Raw genomic sequence first — 13,001 nt, 5'->3', positions numbered from 1 at the left:
AGTGAGGAAATAGAGACATCAATTGGAGAGAAATGTTTTGAGAAGTTTGAACATGAAAGAAAGAAAGAGATAAAACAGGAACGTTGTGGTATGGAATCATGTTTTTAAGACTGGCAAGATAACCCATGTTTGCAGTCAGATGAGAAAAAGCTTTGGAGAGAGATTAAAGATGCATGAAAAACAAGGTGCTTCCAAGAAAGTGGCAAAGTTTAAAATTTGATGTTGAGAGATGGAAATCAATTTTATTCTAAATATTAATACTAAAAATAAATCAAACTATGAATGTAAAATAGTTAAGAGTTATTTTAATGTTTGGTGCAGTGATGGAAAGGAAGGAAAAACACGAAAAGCTTAATTGACTAGAACAGTCTAGATTATGTCTCAAAGGTTCTTCAAACCCTTCCTGTTTCCCAGATCCTTGCAAAAGTACATATAGCTTATTTAATTTGCTGAAACTCTATTGGAGCACTGTCTAAATTGCCAGCTTTTTAAGATTGAGATTGATTTCAACTGAGGAGGGGGGAAGAAAAGACAAAACTTCAGCAATGGCTTCAATTCAAAATACAGCAGGTGATTAACTAATAGGAGAACACATTTGCCGCAGCACGCTGCCCAACAGGATCTATCAATATTCAGATTTTTTAAATGTAGTTAACACATACCAAAATTCTTTTCTACTTTATAATTGAGTCTGATTTATAAGTTACTAGAACTTATAGTTATAAGTTTCTATAAGTAACTTGCAGTTACTTATAGTTATGTTAATATAACCAAGGTTTATATATTTAATTACTCTTAATAAGGGATGTCTACTACTTATTGGATCTAAAAAAAGAAATACCAAATGAAAGAGTAACATGTGATTAGTATATATTCATTATACCCATGACAATTAAGATTTAGGAGATCTAGTTTCAGGTGAAGAGAGACTTGTGTTTTCTTATACAGCATATTTAATAAACTAATTTCTAAACATGTCTACAGAATTTAAAGGCATCCTTAGTTCTTAAATTTATCATCTTATAAAGTAGAAAAAAAAGCATTGAATTTGGAGTCAGAGTTTGCATCTGTTTCTACTATTCTTAGTAATTTTGTAAACATGGGTAATCATTTAGCTTCTCTAGCCCTCACTTTCCCCATTTATAAAATGAGGGAGTTGTTTTAGGGCTCTAAGGTCCTTTTCAGCCTTTAAATCTGTAATCTTATTTACTCTTGAAACATTCAATTGCTGTTTTTAAGAAAGGCATAAACAAGTAGTTTTTAAGGCACCAAGTTATTCATAGTCTCCTAAATCACCATGTGATGAAGTACTTGTTTTGCTCAAATAAAACTCCATTTATGCTAGAGGTTTCGTTATATTTAAGTGCTAGATTTATTGACTAAATTCAAAGCAATTACTTTGGATGTTATCTGCAACATCTTTTTGATCATTTTGTTAATATTGATGAGGTAAAACAAAAACTTGTGAAAAATATAATATTTGTTTTAACAAATCAAAAACACTTACAATAGTTCAAAAACTTTTTTGTTCTACTTATCAAATTAATTGTTGTGACATCTGTGCAAAGGTTGGAGCTATTCAAGTGAATGTTTGTCATGGGAATGAGTATAAAAAGACAAAACTGGATAGAAATTTAGGGAATACCTATTTCAAAGAAATAAGAAAGAATGGAAGCATGATTTGCTTTTTCCCACAATGTATGTCAAGACCCAAATTACAAAGTAATAAGTTTACCTAAGGGCCTCACATATAGAATTTCAAAATTTGATTGGGTCTGATTAAATATCTAGATTTTTTTGTAATATTGTATAAATTTCTTTAGCATGTATAGATTTCAAGAAATTATTGTTATTCATTTTATTATATCATTTGTGACTGAATGTCACTGCGTTAGGTCAAACATAAATGTCACAAACATATCCATGATTGTAATGGCTTTTCATTCAACACAAAATCAAGATCCTAAGCATTATCTTCATATTATAGTCAAATGTAAAATAATATCAATGAAATGGCTTACTAATTTGGGAGTACTTTAAGTATTTATGGAAATTATTAATGCCTTTGAAAAGAATTGGAACTCCTTACATAATCACTTTATATATCCTCTATACATGATCACCAAGAGTATGTACATTATGAATACTCTCCATGTAATTTCTACATGCTGCTTTCATCCTGAAGCAAAAAAAGGTAGTATTAATGAGATACTACAAATACAAGAAAAAATTGGGAAATCATTGAAATGACTAGAACTTTGCTTCAAACAGGGCTGTACCTAGTACACAAGATACCCAAGCCATATGGATATATGGCATATGGATAATTTTTAGAGAGCAGGAGTCAAAAAACTATGGTCTGGAGGCCAAATATGGCTCATTACTCTTTTTTGTAGAGGCCTTGAGCTAATGATTGCTTTTAGATTTTTATTTGGACCTCAAGCTGTAGTTTGTCAACTCCTATAATAAAATAGAGGAAATAGATTTTTGTTCCATAAGGTTCTTGACTCTTACTATCTGGAAGTCTTCTCTGATAGCTATTCTTCATTCCCCATTTGTATAGTGAAAATTCATTTCTTCTTGTTCTGTCTTCAATTAAGATTGAGAAGATATAGATAGATATGGATATTGAGAAGATATAGATAAAAGGTTCAGAAATAAGTCCTAAAAATCTATTCCTGAGAGACTGTTACTGAGCCATAATTTCTAATTTACAGATAGTAATAAGATCTGGAGAGGGGTGGACGTAGGAAAGATAGGCATTGCCTAAATATATGCTAATTCTTGGCATTCCAAATTAAATAGCAAAATTCCCAAAAAAGGAGGGGTTTGATCTGACAAGATCTACAGCAGTGATAATTATCCTAATGCCATCTGAATCCTGGGAAGCAGGTAAATTGTTACATATCCTTGGAGATGGCAGAAGTAAATAAAATTACAGAACACAGTGTGTTTGTACAAGTTAAAGATAAAAACTAATTTCTTAGACCTTACTGCACTACTGAAATGTGTGCACTGAGTTTCGATCTTGTCTGTGAATGGCAGACTCTATTTGGAGGGAAATTATAAAAGGAGCCAGAAAAGAATACATTTGGGAGAAATAATAAGAAAATGCAAGATAATGAAAAGCAAATTTTCATCTTCAGGAAGTTGACAAAGTTTCTAAAATTTTTAAAAATTCAAAAATTCCAAGAAGTAACAAAATGGTAAGCAGATCTACAGGCTAAAAGATTTTGTGACTGTACAATACTTAGGACAAAATATTATTTTAACAGGAACCAGAAAATGTTTTAAAAGTATAAGTGTAATGCAAACATGTTTATGTATGTATACACACACACATACACATATATGTATAGTGTGTATATAAAAGCATCAATGGTAAAGTGTCACTTATATGTACTTTAAGCACTTTGGTTACTTCCAAAAAAGAGTGAGGGTTTTAATAATGGTTTTGGTTTGGTATCTTATTTTGAGTTTCAGCAATTGTAACCACTGTGTGTAGAGCTAATTTCAACCACAATAAATTTATTGCCCCCTTGATTAAGCCCATCTGCTTCTCCACAGTTTTTCTATCCTATCCTTTTATCAACTCTGCATCTCATTTTCCCCATTTTGACTGTTTCAGAAAAAAGAAAAAAAAAGAAATTTGTCATAATTAGTTTATTTATATCTGTACACTATACCATAATATTCTCTGATTTCTCCTATTTCTGTGCTCGTTTTTTTTTGTTTTTTTTTTTGATGGTACCTCATCCTTTCCCCCAGTGTCTCAGTGGAGTTGTTTCCCAAGAGTTTTTTTCCTTAAATGGGGAGGAAAACAAGGGGATGGAGGATGACAGAGAAGGGTGAGTGGTTATAAATTCCTTAAGGACAGGGAAAATCTCATTTCTGCCTAGCATATCTAATGATAGGCACTTTTTAAAATGCTTGTTGATTAATGGAATGATTATGTGTATCTCTGTGTTAATATGTTAATAAAAATATACATAAAAATCTCACTATTTTTATTCACTCTAGCAATTTTAGCTGCTACTTGTATATGAACAGAGGCTTTCAAATCTGGATTTGTGTCTCTTTTAGAGTCCTAGTACTGCATTTTCAATTGTCTTTGATCTCAATTTGTTGTTGTTTTAAAGACACCATACAGAGCTCATAAGTGAATGTGGAGGTAGCAAAATTATAATTTATTATCAGTAAATGTTTGATTTGTATGCCTATTATATATATAATCTAGAGTCATGTAAAAATTTCTCAGATGAAAAGGGGTTTTAAAGTGGAAAAGTCTTAGCTTATAATATAGTACTACCTGTTTATCCCAATGGAAACTCAAATGCAACATGTCCCAAACTGAATTTATCTTTTCCTCAAAACCTATTACTCCTTTTGACTTGATTATTTCTGTTAGTGGCACTACTGCTTACTCTGTCTCCTATGCTCAAATCTTGAAAATTTTTACTCTCCTTAGAGGCATTTTCATCTCCTATTAAGTCTCACCCCCTCTGTTCCCTTGACTGCCTCCATTTTTTCCCTTGCAGAACAAAAATTGTTACAGACAGCGCTGGCCGTGCCATTCTTCTGCCAAGAAACATGTCACCCCCTGTTTTCTCCAAAATACAGTTCAGATTCTTTTGCCCCTTCACGTCCTTCCATGGAGTGCCATCAGCCTGCCCTTTCGTTCTTCCTTCATGCTTCTACTTTTCACATGCCATGCCATGATCAGGCTGGTTTGCTGTGCCCCTGAGGGCGCCCTGTGTTTTGCTCTCTTCAACCTTTGCTCACACAGGATGCAGTTCCCGTGCTGCTGCTCCATAAAATCTTATTTTACAGCTCTCATATGTTTCAGTAATGTCATATACTAGTTTTCTGAACTTACATCTTAGTCCCCAATAGGTACAAAGCTTTTTGTCTCTCAGTGCCTAAGACACTGAAGGTTCTTAACAAACGTGTTTTGAATAAATTCATGACTATGTTCTTTTATCACCCAAAGAGAAAAAAATAGAAATGCAAATCTTTGGCAGTTTAGTGTGATGATGAATCAGCTGGGTACCATGCCTTTTCCTCCCTTCATATTTTCCCTCTTTACGTCTATATAACATTAATTCAAAGAAATTTTCAACATAAAATTTCAACTTAATTTCATCCAGGGCTATCTTCCCATATTTAGCTTCCTTGTGAATGATTTAGTGAGTTTTGCTCAGAGTTGAAAACAGACTAAATGAAGTAGCATTTGTTAGAAAATAAAGGTCGCGGCCTCACTCCGTATCTAATGCTGTGCATGTGAGGTCAGAAGGCCAATTGATTATTCACTGTTTCCCAGCATAGCTGGGGTTGTACTAAAATATGAATACTGCAGCAGAAACTTGATATTCAGTCTGAATGAATTTGCTAATGAAAGGCAAACTTTAACCATCGTGAGTTTATAAAAGTCATTTATGTTGAAGACTATAGGATCACTAGATAGTTTCTCCTGAACCTACTGAATGTCTTCATGTGAACTCATATTTTATTTCATGTTTAATGATTGCACCAGATCAATGGGGTTGGTATTTACATACCATATGTTGATTATAATTATGAATTGGAATTCCCTTTCTCAGATGAATCTTCCAGATATCACCTTGATGTATAATAGCTTTTTTTAAATGATGAAATGAGATTCAGGCCCAAAGTTTTTGAAACAAGGTTTTGAAATATATCTTTTAACTAAGTTTAGCAAGAAGAAAAATCCATTGAAATCTTTTTCGAGCCATCTTTTTACCTTTATTTAAAACATTCAAAAAATATATTTAAAAATAGTATTTCCCCATATCTTCCTCTGTTTTCTAGTTAGCATTCTATTCTAAGATCACTTACACTTATATAACTTTATCTAAAAGTTTCAAAGAGGAGTTATCTGTTTGCTAGATTTAACTTCTCCCAACTGAGAAATATACATTAAGTACAGAGGGTAAATAGTGTTGTGATTGACTTACTAATGTGTATTTTGCCTTTATATAGTCAACTTGCTAGCTATTATTGAAAGCCAAGAAAATGCCCTTCTAATTGCTTATATGGCCTGATCTAAACCTATAAGTACAGTTTAGATTTATTCAGAATAGGGAAGTTTGTAAGAGAGATAGGTTTGGGGAGAAAGATAGCATGAGTTCTAAAGTACAACCCATCTATATCTGCTTTTTCTGTGCAACTTGTTTTGGGGATTTTTTTCCCCATGGGGGAAAAAAGTGGTTTGGGAGAAGAAAGTGGATCAGATCTTAGTCACTGGTTATTGCTCCCTTGCTCTCTAGCTCAGAACACACCTAATGAAAAGTACTTGCAACAACCTCAAGAGGAACATGCTCAGGAAAAAGAGAGAAACAGGACATATTGCCAGTACAGCTATTTGGAGTGTCTTAAATTCAACTTAGATTATTATTTCTTTGAGAATCCAATGCCCAGGAGACCAGTGGGGAAGGAGGGCAGAATGGAAGAATATTGAACTGTAATAGGTTAAGGGAAACCCATAATTGTCTTGCAGACAAGTGAGGAAGTCACCCATCTTCTGACTGTAAAGTTGACTGATCTTATACCTCTTGGGGGTCAAACTACAGCTCCCAGATTGGAAATAACATATATAAATGATACTTTTTAGCCAAATTCCTAATGATATTTTTCATGAATTATTCTTTCTTATTTTTTTATTCTCTCCCTGATAGGGAGGAGCCAAAGGCTCACACAGGGTCTCAGATGTACCTGACATAAACCAGGTTCCTAGACATTCAGGTCATAAGGATGTTTTTTGTTTTGTTTTTAAACATGTGAATGTATTAGTCTTATGTTCTATCTAAAAAGCACATGAGAATACATGTAACTCGCTGTCACATTATAAAGATGATTATAGGAAAAGAATAATAGGAATCAATAAAATCAGAATCTAGTCCACCATCTACTGGTTCAAAAAGTTATCTTGCCATTAAGTCTTTAGTTACCTTATCTGTAAAATGAAGAAAATTAGTCTGTCAGCAAACATATATTATAAGTAAGTACCTACTTTGTGCCAGGCACCATGCAAAGTGCTAAGGAGGCAAAGAAAAATGAGAGTCTCTACTGTCAAGGAGCTTACTGTCCAATTGGGGATACAGCGTGTGTGTGTGTGTGTGTGTGTGTGTGTGTGTGTATACGTACTCAGGATACAAGGTGATCTTAGGGAATAAGTACTAGGAGCCAGGTGCCAAGGAAAGATCTCCTGCTTGAACAGTATCTTGAAAAAAATCAGTGATCCCAAGAAGCAGAGGAAGAGTGTTCCCAGCATGAAAATAATAGAGCAGAGGCCCATTTGGTTAGGAGACAACACCATTTGTGAAAAACAAGTTCATGGGTAAATCTCCAGTTGTTTCCAAAATTATGTAATTTCACAATAAAATTTCATTTTATATGCAACATTGACAAAATCCAGAAGGGCAATTGTTGAATCTTAAGAATTGATTTGTGTCCCAAAGAAGATCTCAGTTGTATGTTAGGGTTTTTGTCAATTAAACAAAAGAATTTCATATTATTATCTGGAGATATTTCCAAAAAATATTTAGATTTTCATTGGTTATTGATCTGAGATGTTTAGAGTTAAGTCTTAGCTACATTTGCCCTAATTCTTAAGTGTCCCCATGATACATTATATCTAATGTATGTGTTTGACTTGGCAGTCTGTGTATGTTTGACTAGTTTTAGAAACACTCTTGTATCTCGACCAAGCTTAATTCATCCTGCCTTAGACAGTAGGCAAGTAAGAAAGAAAAATACTCTAGCTGCAATTTATTCATCACATGATCTGCTTAGCACCAATCTGACCCTCTGGCTGCATTCTGAAAAGGTGGCAACCTTTGGTACATGAAATTATTCCTTGAGGTTGTAGAGTGGTCTGAGTAACGGTAGAAGGTAGCCCAGCCAAACCATTCTTGAGTGCACACTGCCATTAAGAGAAAGGAGAGGGCTGGGAGGTGAGATTGAATTGAACAACATCAGGAAAGCACACGAGCTTTAGAAAGAGACTGTGTGCGCTAATACTTTGCTCATTTAGGCCTAACAAGAAATAGTATCTGAGATTGATGATTTTTCCACTTTCAAAGTATGTGAAGGTGTTCAATATTTATTAGCTAATCTATATAGCAAGACTTTTAATCCATTCGTAAACTAAAGAACATTAGTATCCTGAACTTTCATATCTCAGATGCTGATGTTCAGCTCAGGTCCTGAAATTTTGCCATGCAGTAATAAAATATGAAGTAAAAAGGAAAGGGGAAATGACCCTAAGAAGTAGCACCTGAGACCTATGGTAATAGCTGCTTCATATATTTGGTCTGATATCATCTGGTGTGTAGAAGATTTAACACACTTTGACACAGATGATTCTTCATTTTAAATCTACAGTAAAGAAGCTTCTCTGCAAAAATTATCTTTCTGACTGTTCCCACTAACTTCAGTATCTTCCCTTGCCAATCCATTCTTCACACAGCTGCCAATTTATTCTTCCTAATGCTCAGGTCTCACCATGTTACTTCCCAGCTCCTTCAATAAGTAACTTTTATCTATAAAATAAGAAATCACAAACTGCTAAACCTAGTATTTAAGACTTCCTCAGTCTGGCTGCAATCTGCTTTTCCAGACTTATTTAACAATATTCATTTACACACAGCACTTGAAAGTCTGTAATCCACACACAATATCCTTTCATTCACTCTGTATTCTGATCGAGCTAAATAATTCCCTGATTTTTGTCCTAGCTTCTCCATATACTGGGACCAACTATGCATTCTTTGTTTGATTATGCACTCTTTCCCCATCTGTGCTTATTAAAATCCTTTTGCTTAAATTACATCCAGGTCAAATTCTAGCTACCTCTGTGAAGCTTTCACTAATTTCCACTGCTAGATAAAAGTGATGATGCTCTTCTCAGATTTTCTTAAAGTATTTTATAGTTATCCTTTTCTTTAGCCACATCGTATCTTCTGTTTATTTGCGCATATATATATATATATATATAATTCTTTGCTTCTTTGCCTCCCTCTACTCCTTGAGGAAAGGGATTTTGTTTTTTGCTTGGTGTAGCTGGTATTTAACACATAGATACTTAATAAATGTTTGAATAAATTTGTGAATATTTGTGTAGTGTCTACTGTATCCCCAGAATTTTAGGTATTTTGAGGATTATAAAACATGATTCCTGCCCTTGCAGAGCCTTCAGTCTGATTGAGAAGATAAAACTTAAAAGAAACATTTGGAAAACATTACACAATAGAACTATTTTCAAATGCTAAACTGTGTGTGGAAGGAATAACTGTTTCAGCGTACAAAGAGAAATTGATAAATAATGGGAATGAGGTGAAAGACTGCTATTGGTAAATATTTCATAGATGCTTATATTAAGTTCTTTTTTTTTTTAATAACTTTTTATTGATAGAACCCATGCCAGGGTAATTTTTTACAGCATTATTCCTTGCACTCACTTCTGTTCCGATTTTTCCCTCCCCTCCCTCCACGCCCTCCCCCAGATGGCAAGCAGTCCTTTACATGTTGAATAGGTTACAGTATATCTTAGATACAATATATGTGTGTGGAACCGAACAGTTTTCTTGTTGCACAGGGAGAATTGGATTCAGAAGGTATAAATAACCTGGGAAGAAAAACAAAAAATGCAAGCAGTTTATATTCATTACCCAGTGTTATTTTTTTTTTATTTTATTTTTTTTAATTTTATTGAATAATAACTTTATATTGGCAGAATCCATGCCAGGGTAATTTTTTTTACAATATTATCCCTTGCACTCATTTCTGTTCTGATTTTTCCCCTCCTTCCCTTTACTCCCTCCCCTAGATGGCAAGCAGTCCTATATATGTTAGATATGTTACAGTATATCCTAGATACAATATATGTTTGCAGAACTGAACAGTTCTCTTGTTGCACAGGGAGAATTGGATTCAGAAGGTAAAAATAACCTGAGAAGAAAAACAAAAATGCAGATAGTTCACATTCATTTCCCAGTGTTCTTTCTTTGGGTGTAGCTGCTTCTGTCCATCATTTATCAATTGAAACTCAGTTAGGTCTCTTTGTCAAAGAAATCCACTTCCATCAGAATACATCCTCATACAATATCGTTGTCGAAGTATATAATGATCTCCTGGTTCTGCTCATTTCACTTAGCATCAGTTCATGTAAGTCTCGCCAGTCCTCTCTGTATTCATCCTGCTGGTCATTTCTTACAGAACAATAATATTCCATAACATTCATATACCACAATTTACCCAGCCATTCTCCAATTGATGGGCATCCATTCATTTTCCAGCTTCTAGCCACTACAAACAGGGCTGCCACAAACATTTTGGCACATACAGGTCCCTTTCCCTTCTTTAGTATTTCTTTAGGCTATAAGCCCAAAAGAAACTCCCAATGTTCTTTCTTTGGGTGTAGCTGCTTCTGTCCATCCTTGATCAATTGAAACTGAATTAGCTCTCTTTATTAAAGAGATCCGCTTCCATCAGAATACATCCTCAAACAGTATCGTTGTTGAGGTATATAATAATCTCCTGATTCTGCTCATTTCACTTGATGCTTATATTAAGTTCTAAAAACCTTTGTTGAAATACTTTCTAGGATTAAATATCACTTTTGTGATTGTTCGGTCATTTCAGTCATGTCAAATTTTTTGTGACCTCATTTAGGCTTTTCTTGGCAAAGATACTAGAGTGGTTTGCTGTTTCCAGTTGATTTTAAAGATGAGAAAACTAAGGTAAACAGAGTAAAGTGACTTGCCTAGGCATACACAGTTAATAAGTGTCTGAGGCTGGATATATACTGAGGTATTCCTGTCTCCTGATCTAGTGCTCTATCTATTGTTTTTATTGACTGTTGACCAGAAATGTTTTGTAATTTTCACTGTCAGTCTGTGAAGATACCGTTTTTTTCCTGCTTATTAAAAAAATAATATATTCCACCATGTTAAGAAGATACTTTATATTCATTATAATCAAATATAACACCATGCCAGGTCCTGCAGAGGATGTAAAGGAAAAGTAAGCTATGATCCCTGTCCTCTAAGAGTTTACATTCCAGTTGTAGGATCAGGATACATATATATTATATATATATAATGCATGTATGTATATATGCACATTAATTAAGCATGATTGAATGGTGAGGTTAGTGCCTTAAGTCTAGAGAAGGCAAAAGTCATTGTAGAATGAAATAGTTAGAAAAGGCTGGCTTTATAAAGAAGATGGAAAATGAAAAGGACTGAAATAGGTAGATAGCAAGGGGAAAGGTAGTCTGGCAATCTGAAGGGAAAACATGAAAAGAAAAAAGGCTTCATGTCCAGCATAAGCACAAAATATTCCTGGAACAGTAATCAGATGAAGAAGACCTTGTGATCACTGATTTGTTCTTGTTTTGGTGTCATGCACCAAATTGAGAGTCCGGCTATTTGATAGTCATGAGAGAGAACTTTGAAATTGTTGGGAATCTAAACAAAAACTTCTTTACAAATGGCTTTTTCCACATTCAAGATTTATTATTTTGTATTTACTACATTCGCTTAACTGAAAGCTGTTGTTTTTAGAGTGCCAGCACTTAATTCATGCATGAAAGTATGTGCCTACTAAAACTATTGGTTTTAATTGTTGAGAATTACATGCCAGAGAAAATGTTAAACCTGCTGAAATTCCAAGTTGTTATGGAGTCTTTTTATAGTTTTTGATAGAAAACTTTCTTTGTGCCAGAAGCAACATTTGATGTTAGAATTGACTAGACTGGTGATCCTTTGAAAACTCACTAATAAATTAAGACATTCATTCTTGTGCTCATTCTGTGCTTTGTGTGTATCCTGTAAATGTCCTTAAGCTTCCATGTGATGATTCACATTTGTAAAATATTTTAAAATTAGAACTCTTCTCATTAAGGAGTTACCACCACTGTCCTTACTTTACAATTAAGAAGGCACAGTATATTAAGAATATTCTGAAACACAGAGCTTTGAGTGGCCTGCTTACTAAACTCATCATTGAGCCAAGAGCAAGAACTTAGATTTGTGATTCTTATATTCAACCATCTCTGTTTTCTTGTTTGTGACCTTTAATTTTGTTGTGTTAAATGTTCAACCAGTTGGACCACTGGCTTCAACTTAGAAATTATTCATTATTCTAAATAATGGTTTTCATTTTTTATTTGACCTGTAGAATCATAGATTTTCTGAAATGAATACTAATCCTTTGGTCTTCTCAGTCCATCTTAAGGTCATCTTTGCCTGATAAGATTGGATGATTTTTTTGTCCCTGTTTGTGAATTTCAGGGTCTTGTCTTACAGGTTTTGCTGTGGCCCAGTGTATAAACCAACATGGTTCGTCACCCCTGTCATCATCATCTCCTCCTTCCAGTGGCAGTTCCAGTGGTAGTGGGAGTACGGGGCGCTGTGACTCGGTTGCACCCAGCTCCACTTCCACTCCTTCTGCAGCACAAAGCCCATCAGGTATTGGATATTTTTTAAGGGCAAGATGGGGAATGTGTAGTGGCCAGAAAAAATATTATGAAATCATAATTTTCAATCTTGTTTGGGAAACTGGCCAGTTCATACACAGGGTGCCCTTCTCCCTTGAACCTCCCCACCCCTAGATCAGATGGTGTTATGAGGTATTCATCATCATAGACACTAGAGGATATAGTTTTAGCTTTCTGGATTGCTTTTTCCATTGATCTGTTTTTTCTGCTCATGACAATTTGAATGATACTTGCTGACTTGCCTGCTCCTGCTTCCAGATTGACCTAGTCTGATTAAATCTCTTTTACTACTTATTATTGAAGCACATTCAGCCCTTCGCTGACTCAAGAGATGCAGGGAAATGAAGTTTGTCAACTTTGTTCTTCCTCAGTTAGTCCCAGTTATTATTGGGGGGGGATCCATAAAGATGAAAGTATGCTTAAGTTCATTTATTTGAAATTTAAATGAATTTTATCACCATAAATGTTTTTCTTTTTTTAA

At 34.3% G+C, this 13,001-nt stretch overlaps 1 protein-coding gene across 6 annotated transcripts in view; it reads left to right on the top strand.

The window, feature by feature from the left end:
- CLEC16A (C-type lectin domain containing 16A) overlaps positions 1 to 13,001 on the top strand; it is a 217,043-nt gene that overhangs the window by 189,867 nt on the left and 14,175 nt on the right. For 5 of the 6 annotated variants that reach the window (XM_051963155.1, XM_051963146.1, XM_051963137.1 and 2 more), the window contains exon 22: positions 12,330 to 12,491. The exons of the other annotated variant lie outside the window; for it this stretch is intronic. In XM_051963155.1, coding sequence (XP_051819115.1) covers positions 12,330 to 12,491 — 162 coding nt within the window. The remainder of the gene's footprint in view (positions 1 to 12,329; positions 12,492 to 13,001) is intronic. 6 annotated transcript variants of the gene reach the window in all.

Source organism: Antechinus flavipes, chromosome 1, assembly GCF_016432865.1.
Source record: "Antechinus flavipes isolate AdamAnt ecotype Samford, QLD, Australia chromosome 1, AdamAnt_v2, whole genome shotgun sequence".
Classification (NCBI taxonomy): Eukaryota; Metazoa; Chordata; class Mammalia; order Dasyuromorphia; family Dasyuridae; genus Antechinus; species Antechinus flavipes.
Note: the sequence above shows the minus strand (reverse complement) of the source record. Positions and strands in the feature narration are given on the sequence as shown.